Raw genomic sequence first — 23,989 nt, 5'->3', positions numbered from 1 at the left:
ACCTTCCTTAGATGCATCTGTATAAACCACAAAACTATCCTTCCCATTGGGTAGAGCTAATACTGGGGCTTTGGTTAAGCGTCTTTTCAATTCCTGAAAACTCTTTTCGCACTTAGAATTCCATATAAACTTCCCATTTTTCTTAGTCAGGTCGGTCATGGGTCCAGCAATTCTAGAAAAATCTTGGATAAATCTCCGGTAATACCCTGCTAATCCAATAAAACTCTAAACCTCGGTAGGATTTTCCGGTCGTTTTCATTTCGAAACAGTTTCAACTTTAGCTGGATCCACTTTAATTCCATCCTTAGAAATTATGTGTCCCAAGAAAGTCACTTCTTTTAACTAGAACTCACACTTGCTAAACTTAGCATATAATTGATGTTCCCTCAAAGTTTGCAAAATAATTCTCAAATGTTTCTCATGATCCTTGACATTCTTAGAATACACCAATATGTCATCAATAAAAACTACCACAAATTGATCTAAATAAAGGTTTAAAGACCCTATGCATTAAATCCATGAAAGCAGCAGTTGCATTCGTTAACCCAAACGACATCACGTCAAATTTAAAATACCCATATCTTGAGTTAAAAGCAGTTTTGGGTATGTCCTTCTCCAAAATCCTCAACTGATAATAACCCTGTCTCAAATCCAACTTTAAAAATACTACAGCTCCTTGCAATTGGTCAAATAATTCATCAATGTGGGGCAAAGGGTACTTATTCTTAATAGTGACCTCATTCAAGCCTCTATAGTCTGTACATAGTCTCAAACTCCCGTCTTTTTTCTTAACGAACAAAACTGGAACTCCCCACGGAGAGTCACTTTCTTTTATAAAACCCCTTTCCAACAAGTCTTGCATCTGCAATTTCAACTCCTTCAATTCCGCTGGAGCCATCCGATATGGCGTCCTAGAGATAGGTGTCACTCCCAGAATTACATCAATCTTAAAAGATATTTCCCGTTCTGGAGGTAGAGACTCTAACTCTTCGGAAAAAACATCTGGAAAGTCTTTCACTACAGGCATGTCCTCCAAATTCACCTTATCACTAGGAGTGTTAATAAGAAAAGCCAAATACCCTTGAACTCCTTTATTTAATAATTTTCTAGTCTGAATTCCTGAAATAAGTGCAGATGAAGCCAATTTACCCCTTACATCCAGCTTCAGGGTTGTCTTCCCTGGAATACACAATTCTAAAATTTTCGTCCTACAATTCAACTGGGCATTATAATGGGTTAGCCAATCCATTCCTAAAATCACATCATATCCCCTAATTGCTAAACCTACCAGGTCGGCTAATAGTTTTCGTTCCCCGACACAGACTTCACAATCTCTATATACCAGGCTAGCAATTAAACTTTGATCTCCAGTAGGTGTTTTAACTTCTAAGTCATACGGTAACTTAATTAGTTTCAAATCTATTCCACTCATAAAGTCAGGATTTACAAAAGAATGTATTGCACTTGGATCAATTAAAACCCTAACTAAGCGATGAAAGATTGGAATTGTACATTCAACCACTTCAGTCGCCTCAGGAACCTGCTGATAGTCCAGGGCATAAACTCTAGCCGGCACTTTCGGTCGACTTCCTCCGGCACTGGTCTGTTTAGAGGTTGACTTTTCCGGCCTCTGAGTGTTACTTCCCATTTTTTGTGCTTTCGGACAATTCGCGACTTGATGTTGGGCACTCCCACAAAACAAGCACTTCCCCGACTTTCTCCAACAGTCATTCTCGGAATGATTGGGTTTCCCACAGTATCCACAAGTAATGTGGGGGGTCACTACCGAATCAGTAGAAGGCGCTCCCCTAACTTGAGTTGAGCCATCACGACCTCCTCTAGACAGAGCTCCCCTAGAAGCTCCAGCAATCCTTGTTCCTCCCGCTCCTCTTCCCATTTTGAAAGGTTGTGCACTCATACCAGCCTGCCCTGATGCAGAGCCAGAAAAATGTCTCTTTCTATTTTAAAAGTCTCTCACTTGAAATCTTGCACTCTCAACCCTTTGTACCTTCTCTAAATCTTCAGTAAATGTAGAGATTTGGGCTGCGGTCAAACTCTCCTGAATTTTCACATTGAGCCCTTGTACAAAACGCTTTATCCTCTTCCGTTCATTAGTTACCAATTCAGGAGCATATTTAGAAAGTTTAGTGAACTTTCCTTCGTACTCTACTACACTAAGGGTTCCTTGTTTCAATTTGATAAATTCATCCTTACTCTTCTTCTGGATTAAGGGTGGAAGAAACTTTTCATTAAATTCCCTCGTAAAATTCTCCCAAGTCCAAGGGTTTTGAACTCTTTCCCATTTTCCTTTCACCATGTCCCACCAAGCACGAGCTACTCCCTCAAACTGGAAAACTGCAATATTCACTCGCCTATCCTCAGTATAGTCTAAAGCAGCGAATATGTTGATCATCCTTTCTAACCAATTCTCCGCTACCTCAGGATCAGGTTCGCCCAGGAACTTAGGCGGGTTAAATTTCAAGAACCTCTCTAAGGCTCTATCTTCACCCCTATCCTGTCCCCCAATTTGGTTATGCGATTCAGGACCTTGTCTATCAGCTAAGCGTTCTAGGATATCAGTCATCCTGTTAATGGCAGTAGCCACTTGATTACTCTCAATATTTTCCTGACTCTGGGTCGGTCCAGTTGCAGATTCCTGGTCATTCCCCGGAGGTTGGGCCTATCTAGTCTCTCGTCCCCGGCCCCGACCACGGTCTCGGCCCCTTCTTACCCCTTCCATAACCTAGGCGGGTCTAGTACAAGAAATAAATCAATTATGCGGTGCAAAATAGAAAGCAGGAACAAATCAAGAATATATTGAAAATAACAATAATTTACATTCATTAACATATCAAGTTCATACAATTAGCAAGTCATGGGGTAGTCACAAAAATATAGCACACAGGTGCTACAAGAGTACTTTTAGTTACAGAAAACTAAAGTAAAAGCAAGTGCTTCAAAAATAAGCCACACAGTCATGCAAAATACAATAGTCTCAGCACTTAGCGTCACCCCAACTAATTCTAGCTATACTAGTTAAAAGGGTCAAAAGAGAGGTCAATCCGCCTAGACCTAGTCCGCAGTAGGACTATCAGGAGGAACCTCCTCCTCAGGATCCTCCTCCTCAGGGCTCTGAGCTACACCCATCGCCTCATCCACTAACCTAGTGGCATCAGTTAGGATCCCGAAAGCCCTATCACGAACCTCCTCCCTCAACCTAGTAAGCTGTGCCCTAGTACTCCGGAACTCCTCATTAACAACAGCAGATGTAGCTACCTCGCCCTCTATCACCTTCTCGAGTTCGGCGATCCTCTCGCCCTAAGCACTAACCATCTGTCTAAGCTCGTCCACCTCTATCTGAAGATCTCTGTTAAAATTCACTAGTTGACGACGCTCGTCGTCGAGAGCAAGCACAAGGTGGTCCGGGAAGGCAAAGGTAACCCTACACGAACATCGGGGATATCTGTCAGATGGGGAATAGCGTACTCGAGCTCCCCCACCTAGCGCTCGGTAGAAGATAGGCCTAGGAAACACTACATGACCATTCGCATGGCCATTTCCGTTAGCTGCCGGAACTCCATTTCCGTTTTTCATCCCTGAAAAATAATAACACCTTTCGGTTAGAAATTAAATCACTATCTAGTTCGGATGTCATTTATTCATGTCTAACCCAATCACTAGTAAGCTCCAAATACCCCTTAAGGTGCAACATAAATATCCGGTTTCAGGTCTTAAGGGTAGAGTATCTAATATGTCTCCCATATAGATCTCTAACCTAGCGTTAACCTAGCGCTCTGATACCAACTGTGACGCCCTCACTTCTCCCTAAGGCGAACCAAAGGGTATCCGCGGGACGCGTGCCCAGCTCTCGCCAAGACTCAAGCGATACACGTTCAAACTTATAACGGTACTAGACATCACATCCAGATAATATAAATGTGATTAGTGCGAAAACGTTCAAGTTTAACAATATTAAACAATTACCAAATCCATATCACGGGTTTCCAAATACATCCCAAAATATACAATAGCCAAAATGTCTAGTCAAAAGAATTGGAACCCTATTACAAAAGTCCACAAAATACTCAAAATGGAAATTTCCTCCGAGTCCCATACAAGCCCAAGCCTGTTAAGGAAAACAAATCTACAGGGTGAGCAAAACGCTCGTGAGGCCAAGAACACACATGCAAGCACATTGTTCAAGTAACAATCCCAAATTGACAAGTCGAGCAATAATATATCCAATGATTAACAATTTACGAGATAAGTAACCATAAACAATTCAAGGATACTGGAACTCTCAAGAGCTATGTTCCACTTGCACGATCAATAACCTCCACGAGTTGACACTTCGTCACTCGGGTAGATTTGGTCAGTAGAACTCCACTTAACATGTCCTCTTTCACCTTACATACCCCTGTTTCGGACCCGCCTGTCATTTGTTTAAGGCAATACTATTCGAGTATGCCAAGCAAGATCTCTCACTAGATCAAGCTTTCCAATTTTTCTCATGGTTTACCAAGGAGTCCGACCAAACCCATGCCGGCTCGAGTCCAAGGTTCGCCAATGAGATGTGGGCGTCCCCCAAGCATGTTTGAGTGTCGAGGAGATTCATTCCAACGACGTATGCAGCCATAGCATACTATTTCAAGTCAAGCAAGCAAGTAACATGTGCAAGCAATTGAGACATTCGAGTAGTTCAAGTGCGAGTCATTTATTTCAAGCGAGGACGGGTGCGATAAAGTACACCTCCGTCTGAAATTTTGAAATCTCAAGTATCAATAACAAATAAGAAATGTGCCTCAAGTTACCCAAATTTCCTTGTTAAACAAGGATTTTCCAAAATCAAGTCTTGAACTTTGGTAATTTAGTCGAGCAGTGAAATGGATTCGGATTGGTACCAAATTTGGCAGTATAATACTCCTATATAAAGGGTATCCTTCTATCTAATTTCATGGAAAAATACCTTCGGGAAGGTAGTCATCCAAACAACCAAAGTTTCGAAAATCCTATGGCAGAACTGCCTTGAGTTTTGTTTTTTTGGTTTTCCATTCCAAACATTTGGTCAGGGAAAATCCTTCAAACATGGTTCATTTGTATAGGAAAAACCTAAGGAATATTCATGGTACATTTGGTAAGTGTTTTAACTCCAAGAAATTCAATTGGCAAGTCTACACCAAGTCTAGCATCAATTCTGTCCAAAATTTAGGGTTTTCAAGAACAGGGCAGGTTTCGTATTTTGATCACAAATCACTCAATTCAACTCGGAATTAAGCATGGTTGATGGCGTTAGAAAATAAATTCATAAAACTATAATTCCATAGAAGAAATCATTTTGAAATTCAACACATAACTAGCTCAAATTCGGGCCTCAAGTTGCAGCTTCTGAACTTCGTTCCAGGAAAACAAAGAAAACAGGACAGTCATCTTTAAACGGTTGGTACGGAATACTCGGGTAGAACTAGGGGTTGCATTTTATATCGTTGGAAAGCTGGGTTGTCTAGTTTCAAATGCCACCGACGGCACTTGATTTCGACGTCGGAGTACAAAGATATGGACGAAACACGAAGGCTGTCTGAGCATTACGGGAAAAAGTTTCCAGGTTTACTAGGTTTGCAAGATTAATCCATTTGACCAACCAAACCTCAATATTTTTTGGTGAAACTTTATACAACATATAAACATCACATACAAGCCATCAAACCCTCAGAATTTCGTAAAAAAAAAAAAAAGCACGATCAAAACAGGGGCAGAATTGGAAATTTTTCAGCCATGCATTCCTTGAGGTTTATACTTGCTATGCACCATTAATCTACCAATTTGAACACTAAACTAACATTAAATCCATCATCAATCATCACATCAGCCATCATCCAAGAGTTGGAGTTCATAGAACCCACATTCAAAATTTTCCAACAATAACAAGCCACCCACATGAATACAAGAGCTTAAAGGTGTACTAGAACTTCCATAAATCAAAACTAGAAGGTTTGATCATTACTTACTTTGGTTGATGAGCTAAGCAGAAATCTCGGCCCTCTCTTGGTCCAAGAAAACTGTGGAAAGCTCCCTTCTTTTGTAGCTAGATGAACTCTCCAAGTGTTAAGCTAAGTATGGTTAAATTTTGGTGGCATTTGGTGGTGTTTTTGTTGAAGAAATGAGGATGAAAAATGAAGAACTTGGGTGTTGTTTTTGCAGCTTGATGGCCGGCTGTTCTTGTGAGGAAGAGAGAGAGAGTTGATAAAAAATGTAGCTTCCTTGGGAAGCTTCAAGGTGTGACCCAAGTTGGTGCAAAAGTCAACTCTCCTCCGCGCGTATACGCGTGCGTTTTGGGCTCGATTCCTCTTGAGTTTATTTCACCAGTACACTAAACCTCCAATACACTTATATTCATACAAATATTATTCACTCTTAATTGCCCCAAAATAATGATCTAAAGTCCGTCAATTAATCGCGCGCGTGAAAACGCGTATTTCCAATTTAGGCGCGATAGAGGGAAATTTTCGAGAAATTCTTCTAACGATCGTACCACTAACTATCACTTGAGTACTTAAACCTAAAATTACCTGTTTTAGGATCATTGTACATGTCTCCAATTTTCCGAGTTTATTGTACTCCCAATAGGCTAAAATTTTCAAACACGTTTTCACTATTTTCATTAATCGAGCTTCCAAAAATTAATTTTTGAAACGAGTCACTTTAAAAATATAATGAAATCATAATTCCATGTATTTAAGTCTAATAAGGTTATAAAATAATAATCGGAGAAAATATTCAGATAAATAATTAAATGAGCAAAATTAGGAGTCGAAAAATAACAATTTTTACAAGTCCTCACAATAGGGAGGTAATTATTTTGGTGAGATTAATTGACATAAGATGGTAAATTAGACAGTAAATTAAGAGTTATTTCTATGCTCACAAGTACGAATTATTTTTCAATTTATTGTTTTGGAGTACTAGTCTTATGATTAAGGAAGTAAATTCTATGCATTTTACAACCTTTGCCCACGGGAAGGTTTGGATTTACTATTTGAATTGACATAAGGTTGATTCAAAACCAAGGAACAAACTTCATAATATTTTTAGGATATAGTTCTTGATTGTTAATTTAATGTTTCATTGCAATGATTTTTTGGTTCTTATTAGCTTGTTTTTTAAATTCATTCTCCTTTGTTTTGGGTACAAGTTTTAAATTAGCACTTTCATGAGAATGAATAAACCATTCTCATAATATGGATATATTTGCTAATATAGTGGTTGAGTATGAGAATTGGGAGCAATTTAATAGTTTGCTCATTTTGTCTCATATTCATATAAAATAGGGTTCAAACACTAATTATTTATAGTTAAATCTTGCATGAAAGCCATAAAGAAATTGTTGCAAGTTTTAACTAGCACCATTAGAAGGCTTTCTTTTGTGACACTTAAATATTGAAGTGTATTTTAGCTCATTTCTTAAAGTTGAGAATTTTGATATATCATCAATTAAAGTCCCATCAAATTGAGATTGAGTTATTTCTATAACATTTGATTCTTGATTCTTTCATGCAGAATTTCTTAACCATTCAAACCTTTATAATGCACATAAAGATATATGGTTAATTACTTGTTTTAACCATGTGTTATAAAGTCTGTCAATTGTTTAGTGTTATAAATTGTGATATATTTGGTGAATTAACTAAAGTTTGTCAATTTACGTTGCCAGTATAATAAGTTTATGATTATATGGAAAGTGAAAAAAAGTTTCTTTATAGGAAAAAATGTTCATATAAGGATAAGTAATGTATTATTGCTCATTTCAAGAAAATTGGTTTTTCTAAAATATAATTTTCTTATTACGTTAGAATTTCTATTTTCAAATTAATTACTATTGGATATGATTATGAACCTCATTATCCAGTAATAGATTTTGAAAATAGTGAAGATATTAATTCTAAAGTTTCCAGTGCCATCCTTTGAATTGAGAAATATACTGCACTTGATCACAATAATTATATTGGCAGCAAGTATGTTTATTACTGGGGAAACTCCTAAAATTTTGGCATAAGAGATTGAGATATATCTCTATAAGGAAATAAAGAGTTGATAAATCACAAATTTTTTTTTTAGATTTATTGAATATGATATTTCAAGTAGACTGCATAAGTAAAGTTGACTACTCAACTATTATGGATGCCATAAGGGTTTCATTATAACACTAAAATTTTGTAAATTATTTTCTATCCTTTTTTATTGGTGAGAGATATTTATCTCATTATTAGGTAACTATTCATCAAATATAAAACTCATTTCTCATTTATAAAGGATCAATATTTGACACCTTTATGAGTATCCAAATGAGAAAGGAAATTTGAAATTTGAGGGATAGAAAATAAAATGAAGGCACACAAAATTAAGGGACTATCCTATATGTGCTCATTTTATAAATTCCTTAATTATGAAGCATTGATAATGAGTAAAAGCAATGCTTGATTAGTTACATCCAAATGATGTACCTTAAGAAAATAATGAGATAGTTATGGATATAGCATTTTGACAATCTTTATATCTTGTGAGTAATGCCTTGAAATTGAAGTATATATTTAAATAATTTCCTCCAATGTTGTTTAAACACCACTTTAATTATGGTATGGATGGAAATCAAGTTTAAACTATTATGTTCAGTTTTGTGAGGGTAATCAACCTACACATAAATAAGCTATACAAAGAAAACAAGGCTATCTTACTCCAAAAAGTTTAGATTCCTGTACACTTCAAGAATTATTAGAACTGGAGATTTAAATTTCTTAAGAACATGAAGTAAGGGGAGTGTTTTGACTCTAGAATGGAGTTTTGAAATGGTAAGGATTCATATTTGACTCCTTTGCATATGGAAAATTGATAGCTTTTCTCAAAATAATTATTTAATTATTTTAGATAAGCAATCAATTGAAAAAACTGTTGAAGTAATTATTTTAATTGTCTCTTTTTGAAGCAATTATGACCCACATGATTGATTCTAAAGTGATGGATATTATAATTAATTGATTGACATTTTGTAACTAATTAATTAGCATCTCCCATTAGATAATAATTGGTGATTGATATTCTGATTAATTGATTGACATTTTATCAATAATTAATTAGTATCTCTCATTTGTTAATGATTAATTGATATCTTTGTTAATTGATACATTATTTAATCAATTAATCAATCAAATCAATCAATTAATCAGAAAAATATTATTTTCAGTTATGAATTTTGGCAAGATTTTCTTGATGGAAGGAAACCCTAAAGATTTTTGTATTTGCTAGTAAGGGTCCCTAGTCTAACCTATAAGTAGTCTATGGTATTCCATCAATTATACACTTTTGGGTTAGGCATAGGTTAGAAGATCTTTACTTTAAATCCTCCTCCTACTTTTCCTTCTTCTACATATTTTGTTTTGTTAGAATAGACGAGAAGTGAAAGACACAAGAAGAGATCAATTCGTGCTTGACAATAATGGTTAGAGGCAAGTGGATTTAGATTTCCGCTGCGTAATACATTCATATGTACATAATTAAGTTTAACATGGGTGATTATTGTGATTCTCGATGGAAATCTTGCATGCTGTCGGCATCTTGCTGAGGCCAACTTTAGTCGCGATTCTTTCATTGCAGAACTGATTGCATCAATTTTTTGATGATTTGTTTGTTTAATTGTTAGTCTGAATTATAGCCAAACAAATCACAAAAATTGTAACTATTTGAGAATAGAGTGTTCACAAGTGGTTGGTAGATTTATTGATTTGAAATATGTCTTATCTAATCATTGACTATTTTAGCGGACTGTTTCGCTGGGATGGAGAGATGATATGGATAAGTCAATCGATAAGTTTTTTTTGATAAAATATCATAATTTCATTATAATCTGCACTAATGGTAGAAATTACATCATCAAAGATATCAAAGAAGATATCTTAAGAAAGGATACTATAGATTTGAAAAATAATAAAAATTACATTATAAAATTCTAAATTTAAAAAATGTGACAAAATAATTGTAACTCCACGAACATCTGTGCATGCTTCCAATCGCCAGATCTGCTAATTAACTACTTCAAATCTTCCAACTTTATGAGAGAGCTTCGGGCCAAAGTATCAACTTTGATAAATCCGCCATTACTTTTAGCCCTAACACTCCGCAGAGTATCAAGCTTCACATATCCCAAGTATTGAGTATGCCAATAGTTGACGCTCATGATAAGTATCTTGGTTACCATCCGTAATTGGCAGATCCAAGGTAGAAGTATTTGCATCCATAAAGGACCAAATTTGGCACCGCGTTCAAGGTTGGAAAGAAAAGCATGTTTCTCGAGCCAGCAAAGAGGTGCTTCTCAAGGCTGTCGTTCAAGCTATCCCAACGTACTGCATGTCGTGTTTTCTCCTAATAGATAACATCATCAAAGACATACAGTCCATGGTGACAAATTACTGGTGGGGTAATATGTGATGGCCCCACCTCCCCCTAGGGCGTACCTCAGGGTTCGGCGGGTCGCCTGCCCAACTCTCGCCGGGACTCACTACAATCTTCAAATAAATTACATCGCATCTCAAATATTACATCAAATACTCCACAAATTTACATATCATAAGCGTGGAACGCACACCTACACTCGTTTCAATACCAAACTTTCATACAATCCCTACTATTACACAAGAGGAGTCCGAATTCAAACTGTACAGGAGATATTTCATCCAGGCACACATTACATCCAGTCGCCAATAAGTACAATAAGCAAAATACACATGAGATATCTCTTCAGACACACTAACAACTTATTACAAGCGCTTTCTTTGGCCTCAAGCCCTATGGAGGGGAAAATATTTTGGGGTGAGCTACAAGCTCAGCGAGTGACCAGTAAAATCAGTAATCCAACCAGTTTCACAATAATGCCTTTAGATGATGTCATGGATCAGTGATCAAATGTACGTTTATTACTCTTGTGAGCCAGTGAAATCATTGTACTTAAACATCCAACTCTCCAATAAAATCCAGTAACAGTCAAGCAGTACAAGAGAGCCATCGGTGCTCCCATATTCAAATCAAGTGTCATTAAAGTGGAGACGTTGGTTCTAAGCACAAGACTTCCCAAGAACTCATTGGAGCCAAATCATTTCATGGTACACATGCAAGCACTCATGATTTGCAATCGAGTAAACAATGCAAGAAATAGTTCGAAAAGTAACTTTGCAAATAGTTGTGAAATCACTCACCAACCACAGCTCATGAACCTCATCCATCATAACTCATTGCCTTGCTCAAGTCCAAACCCTAGATCACAAATATCATGTCAAACAAAAGGAATTCTAAAAGCATCAAGTTCCTATCACCTTTTGGCATTTTAATCACAATTGAAGCTACACTTATCTGATTGAAACAAATCTTATGGTGTTATGAAGCTAAGACATATACCAACATCTCTTATGAAGGCCTCCAAAGCCAAATTATACATTTTCATGGTCAAAAATTGACATCTTAGAGAAAAAATGGAAACTGTCCGTGAAACAGGGCTTAAGGGCAGTCAAGGGTATTTCGATCATTTCACATGCTACAGTACCCCTTTCGATCTGAAATTTTGCAGGTAGTAGCTAACTCAAATCTCTACAACTTTCATGTTTTGTCCAATAGTTGGTTCGGTCTAAAACATGGATAAATTTGCAGTCCAAGTTGAGGCCAGAAACAAGGTAAACACTGATATTACTCTTCTAAACTAATCTTTGCATATAACCATCACTAATATCAATTAAGGCTAGAAATTCCACCTTAACACTAGAATAACTTCTACTAATCATATACAAGCCAAATCAAAGATGAAATAACTTAGATAAAGTCTAGAAATATCACTAATATGGAACTATATCATCCCAACTTCCAAATCACAAGAACCTCCATAAAATTAATCAAGATCAACTTATCCAACAACTTAATCATAAGATTAAAGGATACAAAGGAGCTTCTAAGAGTTATACCTTCCAACACCTTGAAATCAAGCAAAGCAAAGCCCTTTCTTCTCAAAACACTCTACCCTTAGCTTACTATCACCTTAGACGTGAAGTTAATCGGAGTAGATTTCGGAAATTTAAAGAACCCTCTCAAGATTTGGTGAAGGAAATCAAAGTGAAAATGGAGTTCCTCTCTTTATTTTTGCTCCCAAGAAGGTTAGTCAGTTTGAAGATGAAGAAAAGTGGGTTTTTGAACCACAAATGAAGTCAAAAAGTGAAGACTTAACCATTAAGGAAAGCTGTACATGACAGAATCTGGCCAGATTCTGGCCGGATAGGAGGCCGGATTCAAGGCAGTAGCTAGGTCAATTTTTTTTCAAACGGCCAAGCCAATCCGGCCAAGAACTGGTCGGATATGCGGCCGGATTCTGCAAAAATCACTGTTAACCAGAATTTGTTTCCTTTTCTTCTTCTTTCGGGCGTCACATGATAATTCTTCAAATCACAAGATACACTGGATTAGCTGGGACAAGTTATGTCGATCAAAGGAGGATAGTGGTCTTGGCTTTAAGAATATGAAAGCTTTCAATTATGCGATGTTGGCTAAGCAAGCGTGGCGAATTCTCCATAACCCGAACTCTCTTCTAAGCCTCATTTTGAAAGCCAAGTATTTTCCTGATACAGATTTTTTCCATGTTAAGTTAGGTCACCGACCATCACTCACATGGAAGGGTATTCTTGAAGGAAGGAAAGTTCTGGAATTGGGTTGTAGACTTCCAAGACAAAAGTCCTTTCGTATTTGCTCTCCTCCCCGCTTTCTTGACCAGCATGCATATGTATCTGAATTTATTGACCATGACACTCATTGCTGGAACTTAGGATTGATTGATCGCATTTTTTGGGCAGAGGAAGCTGAACTCATCAAAAGTATACCGTTGGCAAACTGTCAAATGAGGGGCAGATGGATTTGGCACTACTCAAAAAATGGAAAGCTCTCAGTTAAAAGTGCGTATCATGCAATCATGGATTCTAGTATTCTTCATGTGGGGCAGCAGGAGCGGGCTAGCACTAGTTCTAATAATGACAAGGTTTGGAAGAAGATTTGGGCTCTCAATATCCCCAACAAAGCCAAGCACCTCGTCTAGAGAGCCTGTCACAACTCTTTACCATCAAATGATAATCTCATGAAGCGCGGAATCATTTTGGATCTCACTTGTGCTACTTGCAAAGGGAGCTGTGGCAACCTATCCCACATTTTCTTCTGCTGCCTAGTGGCGCGGCAATTCTGGGCACTTGTCTTCCTCGAACGAAAAATTCACAGTTGCCATCACTCCAATTTTGAGCTTTCCAATTTTGAGCTTTGGTATAAAGAAATTATTCGCTCACTGACCGGGGCTGTGTGAGAACCTTGAAAAAAAATAAAAAAAAATATATATATATATACTTGTTGCATTTACATTTTAGACTTTTAATAAATGTTATTATTAGTTGATCTTAAATAAGTAGGTAAAAATAATTTTTAGGTTACAAATAGTTTAATTGTGCAGAATATTGAATTATTTGATTTTTGCCAAGTTAACTTAATATTTCTTGAGGTAGAATATTTTATTGTTTTAATATTAATTCTTTGAATTCCGATAGCTAATTTTAAGTGTTTATAATTGTTAAGTATCAACGGGAACCTAGAATTAAGACGAAATTGTTTTAGGTCAAAACCCTTATAACTGCATTTAGGACGTTAAAATCTCGATAATTGAATTTTTACGAATTTAGTATACCAATAGGCTATCAAATTTCATTTGGGGTAAAATTTTGGAAGTAGTTTACGAATGAGGACTTAAGTGGAAGGTCGGACAAGATGTTAAAAGACCAAATTAGCCTTCCTCCATCTCAAAATTACCATGCAGCCAGCTAGTAGTCTGAGCAAAGGAAAAGAGAACCGAGTGAAGCAAAGCTGTGGAGTGTCTGACTAGCAACAAAATTGAGAGGAGAACTCAGAGTTTGTTCCCCACCAAATGAGAGGAAGTGAGTGGCCAGCATAGGAGTTATCGACCGAGGGAGAATAATAGGAAGTTACAACGTGAGAGAGCTTTACATTTCTACTCTGGACAGCAGCAACCGAGAGAGAGAAACTGAGAGCTTCACCATTTCTTTCTCCTTCCACTACTCTAAACCGAGTGCTAAGGGGGTGATTGAAGGAGGAAACGTTGCTAGTGCATCCCTGACCAGTTATCACCGAGAGGAAGGAAGGAAGTAGTTGCAGTTTGAGGAACCGGAAGCTAAGCGTAGAAACAGTCTGCTTTTGCTGAGCTTTAAAGGAAAACAGGTAGAGAAATTCTGTAATCACCTTTTATTTACTAGATATCAGAGAGTAGATTGAATGCATGTTAGTCTTAGAGAGGGAATAACGAGTTTTAACCGAAGAAAAAAATCTGTTAATGAAGAAAAATAGAAGCTGGACTGAAGTTGGAAACCGAGAGCTTGCAGGCTGAGCTGCAGCCTGTTGTTATTAAAAAAAAAAGGAAATTAATGGTAGATTTTGCATGTGATACGTGGGTCTTTGATGTTTGGGAGGTTTAGTTGAAGAAAATATAGGGAAAAGTTGGATTTTGGATGGAAACCAAGGGAAGTTTTCTACTGCAAAATTTTCCAGCTTACCCGAGAAAGAGAATGACAGATTCTTAACTGTCTTCATGATTTTTGGTCTTGAATTCCTATGTTAAACTATAATATATATTATATATTAGCTTGGTTTGAACATGCATGAAAGATTTGAACATGAACTGAAGAGTTTGTTGGAGAAAAATTGGGTTAAGTTGATTGCTGCTAAAAATTCTGAAGTTATGCCGAGAGAGGGAGATTAGGAGTTGAACCAGTGTTGCTTCTGATTTCCTTGGCTGTAATCTTGTGCTCCTGCTGATGGTACTCTGTAGTTTGATAATCAACTTTGGCATGTGGAATTAAATGAAGAAAGCTGATGCAATCTGTTAGAGAGAGAGAGAGATAGCCGAGAGGAAGAGAATGAACGTAGGACTAGCTTTTCTTTCAAATTTCAATTCTGTGAACTTCCACATATAATATTCGTTGATACTCTGTAGTTTAATCAATTGGAAAATGAAGTTATTGGATGAAAACTTGAAGTTTTGTTGCTGAATTTAGGTAGATAGGTCATATGGCAATGAGTTAAAACTTATTTGATATTTTAGAAACTCTTAAGTAAATTGTTATAGCCGCATTCATGAAGTGACTTCTAATCGCTTAAAATTGGCTTTCTTAGTAATTCAAAGACTATAAATTGTGAGAGGTGAAGGTTGTGGATTAAGTTAATTTATAAATAACTTAAAGCTTAGTTGAAAAAGGGAGTGGAGTTTCTATAAGCCATAATTAATATTGGATTGAGAAAGTATATTGGACTGAATGAGTATACAAGTTAAACTTGAAGATAGGTATGTTTCATGGTTTGAAAATGATAAAGTTAATAAGTTTTGAAAATAAAAGGGAAAAATGAATATTAAGAATGTTAAATTTATATATTAAGGTCAAATTTGATTTTGATAGTTTAAATAATAAAGTAAGAAATGATTGTTTGATGCCAAGAGCTAATGATTGATGAAGCTCTTGGCCATTTGAGTAATCTTTACAAGAGTTAAATTTTTGGTGGAATTGTTTAAGTGATTTGGCCGAAATGCACTTGGAAAGCCATGACTTGTGGTTTGGAATTGTTTTGATGTCTTAGACTTCCTTTGTTTAATTTTGATTAGAATTGAACTTGCTGCGACCTAGGGCTAATGATTGATGAAGCCTTAGTGAAATTGATGTTGGAATTGTGATTTTTGCTATATTGGCAAATTGAAATATAATGTGCAAATGAATAGGAATCGTGAAGTCCGTTTTGGTTCTTTGAATTCGGGTACTTTTAAACCAAGCTTTGTTGAAATATTTTGTCCTAGTATCAAGCTATAGAAATTGAGTATAGTACGATAATGCTAAAATTCAGGTGTCGAGACTTTTTAAAACCTTGCTAACTAGTTAATTATTTCCTTCGCTTAAACTAGCTTTATTACTTTTAGGAATTAATTACACTAACTTTCAAACTCTAAATTTTTCATAAAATTGTCCCTGACTAGTTGTTTTAGAGGAAAACTGTCAAAAACACGAGATTTCAATAACTTTAAATGAAAAGGTTTAGAAAACTTGTTCGGCAAGAAAACTTATTTGAAGTAGATTAGTTCTAGTTGCACCTCTAGAAAGAAATGTATCTTTAAAGAAACCATACGAAATATTTTATCACTTTTACTAGTTTTAATTTTAAGAGAATTGTTGATTTATTTCGAGGAAATAAACTAGTTATATATCAGATAATCTTTTATATATAAATCAAGAACTTGTATAGTAAAACTTATAGATTTAAAACTTGGCCTTTTAGGGTTTAGCGAGGACGTGGACTTCGATTCCCAGCTTGACTTTTGAGCTTCACTTTTGGTGAGTGTCCTTGCTTGTTCTATGTTTTATCTTGTTAAAGTGCTTTCTTGACTGTTATGTGATAATTGGAATGTGGTTTATTTTTTTTTTCTGATCCATCGAAGAGGGCAGTGTGTACTTTATCGCACTAGCCTTTCGAGTGGTGAATTGCTTGAAATGTTTTCTCGAATACCTTGCTTGCACTAGTTAAGTACTGAGTGGGGGAATGTACCACACCTGAGGGTGGGAGGGCCTCTTATCCTAACTCAAGTACCAAAATCTTGCAATTGTTGACTGGAGCGTGGACTCGTCAACTAATCCACCAGGCAGGGGAATGTACCACACCTTAGGGTGGGAGGGCCTCTTATCCTGACTTGGTAACCACTTGTGTGACGTCGTTGGGTGAATCCCTCGACTAGGCTATAAAAGGTATACTCGAGTAATACCAAACTCTCTCGTGTGAAGGACGGGCCCGGTGGGAGTAAGTTGGTTGGAACGTGTTAAGAAAAAAAAAAAGAATCTACATGGACTTTAGATAGTGAGAGTTGACGGAGGGTCAACTGCGATTAATTTTGATCAAGTTCGTGGAAAAATGGCTCCTGAGAGCCCTGTATCCTACTCTGTGCTGTTAAACGCTTTCCTATTTGTTGAATTTAAGCTTGGGGTTTTTATTTGCTATTTGTTTTATATGATTGCATGTTTGGGGCACCACTGAGCTTTAGCTCACCCCACGTTATTTGTTTTCCTGAACAGGTTTTGACATTCGAGAGACTTGAAGTCTGCCTTTAGTTTTTGTGAATGTTGTTTCGAATCGGACTATGTATCTTTTGTCTTGGGTTGCCACTTGAAGCTGGAAAAGTGCAAACCCTAAGTTTTGTTTTGATTTGTATGAATGTATTTGAATTTTATGATTTCACTTTGTGGTTTGAAATGTATAAATATAGTTGTGTGTTAAACTAGTTGGAGGTGTACTTAAGAGTGAACGTTCAGACGTCCAATGGCAATGGTATCTCTGAAGTTAATGTGTCCATAGTATTCTGGTCGTTTAAAGGTTTGGCTTGTTCGGGTGACGAACTTTGTTTTGGTTTAAGTTATTCGTCGGAGGGGTTTAGTCGGTTTCCTTGCGTGAGTCCTAGCGAGAGCTAGGCAGGCGACCCGGCAACCCTCTGGTTCGCCTTAGGGAGAAGTGGGGCCGCCACAGGCTGAATGTGAAATTTTTGCTATGTTGTGCTACACACTCTGGAACAATAGGAATTCTGCTTTGTTCAATGGTAAAATTCAACATCCCCTGTCCTTAGTCAACTTGGCAGCACACAGTCTTAGTAAATTTCATAAGGCCAATATGCGTCCTGTTATGACTCCACCCCAGACTGCTCAATTGAGATGGTCAGCCCCGCCTTCCCCACATTTTAAGATTAACTTTGATGCTGCCATATCCACAGCTCAAAGAACCTTTGGCATTGGAGTAGTGGTCCGAGACCATGAAGGCTCTTTTATTGCTGGCCTTGCAAAGAAATTCGTTGGTTCAGTGAGTGCAGAAATAGCGGAAGCCCATGCTGCTAGGGAAGCGGTCTACTTGGCAAGAAATCTAATGATCCCAAGCTTTATTTTGGAGGGAGATGCAGCTTCAATTATCAAACTCATTCTTGATAAGGAAGACATCCTGTCTGACTTAGGTTTGATTCTTGAGGATATACACTTAGCCTTACTAGATCAACTTTGTATTGATGTTAAATGGATACCAAGGGAGGCAAACAAGGTTGCACACATCTTAGCCAACCGAGCAAAGAATGCCATCCTTTATGAATCTCTTTGGAATGCTCCTCCAAATTTTGTCAAGCAAATCGTGCTGGACGATTTCCAACAATCTCAGTAATAAAATTTTTCCATTTGTCTTCTTATCAAAAAAAAAAATTTATTTCAAATCCAGATATTATGGTGAGATCTGGCGAATAGATCTAAGAAGTTCCAAATCTGATAATCAAAATCTAAAAAGAAAAAAAACTCAGATCTAATAAAAGAAAATAAAAAGATTATCAAAACCTCTCCCTAGGAATCTCTAGGAGAGAACAAAACTCTCACTAAAAAATTTAGGAAAGAACTCACTAGACAATCCTTAGGAGAGAAGAAACTTTGACTAGAAAATCATATGAGAGATTTTATTCACACAACTGAAAAGAAACTATACATAATTAATACACAAAATTTTTATTTTAATAGCAAATCCTTCATTTCTCATTACTTCAATCGAGCCAAATCCCCGTGAAAAAACAGGTTTAATACATGAAGGCATTTCATCACACCACTCTTTAGTCCCTGTCGCATCTCACACATATTAGCCTGCTAAACAATGAGCTTCTTTATTGGCTTCTTGGCTGACCAATTGAACTTTACACCTCTGGATACTATGGAGCATGATTATTGATTCTGGCATCATTAATCAAGTTCCCAAACATCAAACCTGTAATCCATCGGCTCAACATGCATCGCCTCTAATATTATTTTGTTGCCGTGAAACCTTCTGGTTGCATGATATCCTTCAATTGCAGCTAGCCAAAGCTTCAGGTCGTGATATTCCTTAGAATAAAGATGATTTACCTTCAGCTCATAGAAATCATATTCTAGTGCCCTACTAAAGACAATTTAAAGTGGAGTTCATCCAAGAAAAACTTAGGATTGAATTGAAAATAAAGTAAGAAATTATTAGAACATTGTTTTCAAACATCATGCCAACATGTGCAAGTCTGTGCCAATGTTTTCAATGTAGTATTCATGGCTCAGAAACACTTGACACTTGCTGGAAATGATTTGATGACTTAAAACATCACCAAACAACTACAGAGCAACCAGTGCAATGACTTTGAGAAAGCCAGTGACGGAAGAAGAAATGCTTCAACAAGTAATACTCCAATTAACAATGATCCAAAACAAAAAAAAATTAGTCCCTAATCAAGAGGCAATGAGTTAAGGAGTGATCAATTTGTTCCAGATTACTATCATATTGTGGTTTCTAAAATTTGCATTGGATGACAACTTATTTGAAAGAGTGGCATTGATAACCTCAAAACTGCTATCCACAATGCTCTCCAATTCTATGAGTTTAGTCAATTATATTTGATTTTGAACTTATACTGCCTAAATTAAATGGAATATTGATAGCAGTCCTAATAATGACTTTTTTGTCTTTTAATTTTGTAGAAGGTGGTAAGGAAGAATTGGGGTGTGAGGAGAAAAGAGGTAGTGAATACTATTGAACCCCGGTTCTAAAATGAGCTTAAATGGCTCTTATAAATTAATTGGGTTATTATATTCGATAGTAACATAGTGATATGTCCATGTAAAATCCAAAAAGTAACCAAATAAAGTAACCCAAAAATAAGGCGAAATTAGGTTTAAAGCAGACATTTTAATGCAGGTATGGATGCATGGGAATTTTAATTGTATTCCGTGCTGAAGTCGTTAACTCTGGAGAAAGATACGCGACTAAACCCGTGGTGAGTCTAATATTTGAATTAGCAAGTGTTTGAGTGAATGTAGTAAATTATATGTCCATTATAAAAAAAAAATCTTACATTTACATTAAGTTTGTCTCCAAAGTTTAGTTTAGTTGGTATGGTTATTTAGTGGATGTCAGATCTCCATCTCTAATTCGACTCTTAAACTTCATTTTATTTTTTTTATTTATTATTTGTAAGATTTGGAATTTGTCCTTGAACTAGGAAAAAAAGTAAGATCTAGAGTTTTTTTTTTAACAAAAAAATGGTTTTATCTCAAATTGAAAGGTAGCAAAATATACTCCGATTACAAATGGAATATTTGTCTTTCGTCCTATTCTAAAGGCGAAAGGAAATTGAATTGGATTATATTAAGAAGTTAGAAGAAAAAACTCATCTTGTATTTAAACACTTTCCTACTTTGCTTCAAATCTCAAAAAACCCCTTTTTTCATGCCATTGCCTCTTACGCAATGGCATGAAAAAAATATTATACATTCCGTTGTTCGTAAATCTGTGTATGATAATTTGTTTGTGGAATAAATCTGTCTAGGATTTCACTTGCTTTATATCCCGACGTTCAACATATATAGAATCTATAACCCTCCAAAATATTAACATGTCTTCTGACCATACAAACTGGTGATTGGAGTTTCACTTTGTCCGTCAAAAACCCTCGGAATTCTTTTGGCTGGTTTTATTATGGAGTCAATGCTTCCATTTTAATTTTAGATTCTCAAACCTATAATACCCTCTCAAAAACTGTAGTCCCAGCTTTTTCACAACCGGGACAAAACCAGACATCTTTTACCCTGCACTTTGGAGGTGTTACACTGCCCGTGAATTATAGAGCTTTTACTAGCAATAGTGTTGACTTTTCAACGCCCACTACGGTTGAATTGGTGGCAAAATTTTGCATCCCACATCGACAAAGGCTTGAGGAAAGCCTTCTCTGGTTACCTATAAATAAGGCTTCCTATGAAGGAATTAATTGAACCACTCAAGAGAGTTATATAGGCTATCAGTTTCTTGAGTCATCTAGCCCATTTAGTCAAATATTTTAGGCTCTCTTGTTTTGATTTTAGAAATATTTTCTAAACTCTTCTGTAAGTGCCTTTTGGCCTAGGAACCACTTTCCTACGGCTTTTGTATTTCTTCTTGATAGTAGAAATATTGCTCCTCCCTCGCCCGTGAACATAGGTCAATTTGACCGAACCACGTAAATCTTTTGTGTCTTTTATTTACTTTATTATTTGTCTTTATTGGGTTGCCGCAACCCTTTTATATGGTCGGTTTTACCGCCTAATTATTTTATGACTGGTGTCTACCGCCTAAACATTATATGGTCGGTTATACCGCCTAATTTGTGCTAATTTTAGTTTGTTTATTCCTGGGTCAGTCCTAACAAACTGATATCAGAGCTGGTTGTTATATTTTGCAAGATAGGTTCATCTGGTGGGGCCCGTTCATCCTGTGGGACCCACTCATCCTGTGGGGTCGTTTATCTGTAGGGCCCGCTCACCCTGTGGGGCCCGCTCATGAGACTTGCATATCTGTTTGACCAATTTTTTTGAGACAAGCTTCAAGTTATAAATTTTGTGGCAACAATAACGATAACAAAGATGGTTGTCGAGAAATTTGACAGGAATGTCAACTTCGGCATGTGGCAGCTCAAGATGGAGGCCATTCTTTTTCAAGACGGAGTTGACTTGGCAATTCAAGGAATTGAGAAAAAGCCAGAAGATGTAAAGGATGCGAATTTCGCCGATATGGATAAGAAGGCCAGATCCAGCATAATCTTAAATATCTCCGATGAGGTATTGTGTGAGGTAGCAACGGAGACTTCGGCCAAGGCTATGTGGGATAAATTAAAAGCCTTGTATATGAAGAAGACAGTCAAGAATCGGCTATATTTGAAGCAGAGTTTGTATATGCTTCGGATGTCTGAAGGTACATCTATACTCTCCCATCTTGATAAATTTGATTCCATTATTATGGATTTGGAGAATATAGATTCGAAAATTGATGATGAAGATCAAGCCCTATTACTTTTGTGTTCTCTTCCCCAATCCTTTAAGCATTTCCGTGATACTATGATATATGGAAAGGAAACAATTTCGTATCGGAAAATTAAATCTGCATTAAAATCTAAAGAGCAGATAGATAGGGATATTACTGGGGAAACTAGTGGGAGTCAAGCCGATGGCTTGTTTGTTCGGAGTAGATCTAAAAAGAGAAACACAGAAAATAGAAATAGATCCAAGTCCAGACATAAAAATGTGGTGTGCAACTATTGTAAAAAGAAGGGTCATGTTATCTCTGATTGCTTTAAATTGAAAAATAAAGAAAAGAAAAAAGGAAAATTTGTTGAGAAAATTACTGAATCCGCTGAAACTAGTATAGCAGCTGATGAGAATGATGGAACCATTTTCTGTGCAACGAAAAATAATTTTAGGTCTAACAATGAGTGGATTTTAGATTCGGGTTGTTCGTATCATATGTGTCCCAATATGGACTGGTTTTCAACATATGAATCAACTGAAGGTGGAGTTGTCTTAATGGGCAACAACGCTGTTTGTAAAGTTGTTGGCAAAGGCACAATCCGGATTAAAATGTACGATGATATTGTGAGGACGCTCACAGATGTTAGACATGTTCCAGATTTGAAGAAAAATCTCATCTCTTTGGGCACTCTTGAGTCTATTGGATGCAGGTATTTAGGTGGAAATGGAGTTCTCAAAATCACTCGAGGAGCTCTTGTTGTTATGAAGGCACACAGATCTGGTACTTTATATATTTTGCAGGGATCTACTGTTACAGGTGCTGCTACTGTTTCAACATCATCTTTGTCAGATATAGACATCAGCAAATTATGGCATATGCGTTTGGGGCACATGAGCGAAAAAGGCTTAGGCATACTGAGCAAAAGAGGACTTCTTTGTGGATAAAGTACCGGGCCATTGGAATTCTGTGAACATTGTATTTTTGGGAAGCAGAAAAGAGTCGGTTTCAGTTCACCAGCAATTCACAAGACAAAAGGTACTCTTGATTACATTCATTCAGATCTATGGGGTCCTTCTCGTGCTCCTTCTAAAGGTGGTGCCAGGTACATGTTGACTTTCATTGATGATTATTCAAGGAAAGTTTGGGTCTATTTTCTTAAACATAAAAATGATGTTTTCCTAACTTTCAAACAATAGAAAGTTTTGATTGACAAACAAACAAGAAAGCATATTAAGCGGTTGAGAACAGATAATGGCATGGAATTTTGTAGAGGTGAATTTGATAGATTTTGTAAAAATGAAGGAATTGTTCGGCATCACACCGTCAGGATGACGCCTCAACAAAATGGTGTGGCCAAACGTATGAACAGAACGCTTTTGGAGAGAGCAAGGTGTATGATCTCCAATGCAGGGTTGACAAACGACTTTTGGACAGAGGCAATCAATATGACCTGTTATATTGTCAACTGTTCTCCTTCTGCATCTCTTGATTTCAAAACTCCTGAGAAAATTTTGTCAGGTATTCCTGCTGATTACTCCAATTTAAAAGTTTTTGGGTGTCCAGCATACATTCACGTGAATGATGGAAAATTGGAGCCTAGGACTAAAAAGTGTATTTTTCTTGGGTATGCTTCTAGGTGAAAGGATATAGATTATGGTGTCCTGATCAAAAATCTCCAAAATTTGTAATCAGTAGAGATGTTACTTTTGATGAATTTTTTATGTTATCTTCCAAGAAGGAGTCTTCTAATCCTTGTACTACTGATAGTACACAGAAGCAAGTGGAGCTTGATATTGGCAGTTCTGGTCCTTCTCAGACCAAATCTTCTATTCAACAAATGCCAGTAGATGCACCTGAATCTACTGTTGAAGATAGTTCAGAAGAAGAAGAGTATTCCATAGCCAGAGATAGAGCAAGGAGAGACATTCGACCACCACAAAGATATACAAATTTAGTTGCATATGCTTTGTCTGTTGCAGAAGAAACTGATGCAGTTGGTGAGCCTTCCACCTATTCAGAAGCAGTTTCTTGTGATGATTCTGCAAAGTGGTTGATTGCGATG

The 23,989-nt window shown here is 36.7% G+C and overlaps 1 protein-coding gene across 1 annotated transcript; it reads left to right on the top strand.

Annotated features, from left to right (window-relative positions):
• Nucleotides 1-17,772: 17,772 nt before the first annotated feature.
• On the top strand, nucleotides 17,773-18,306 carry LOC113782480. Its single transcript, XM_027328372.1, has one exon. It carries the CDS (start codon nucleotides 17,773-17,775, stop codon nucleotides 18,304-18,306), a length of 534 nt encoding a protein of 177 aa, XP_027184173.1.
• The last annotated feature ends 5,683 nt before the right edge of the window (nucleotides 18,307-23,989 follow it).

The sequence above is a fragment of the Coffea eugenioides genome, chromosome 9 (assembly GCF_003713205.1).
Source record: "Coffea eugenioides isolate CCC68of chromosome 9, Ceug_1.0, whole genome shotgun sequence".
In the NCBI taxonomy this organism is placed as follows: domain Eukaryota; kingdom Viridiplantae; phylum Streptophyta; class Magnoliopsida; order Gentianales; family Rubiaceae; genus Coffea; species Coffea eugenioides.
This window is presented reverse-complemented; position numbering and strand designations above follow the sequence as displayed.

Excerpts from the sequence above, each read along its gene's own strand:
- LOC113782480 (XM_027328372.1), top strand. The coding sequence starts at position 17,773 with ATGCGTCCTGTTATGACTCCACCCCAGACTGCTCAATTGAGATGGTCA.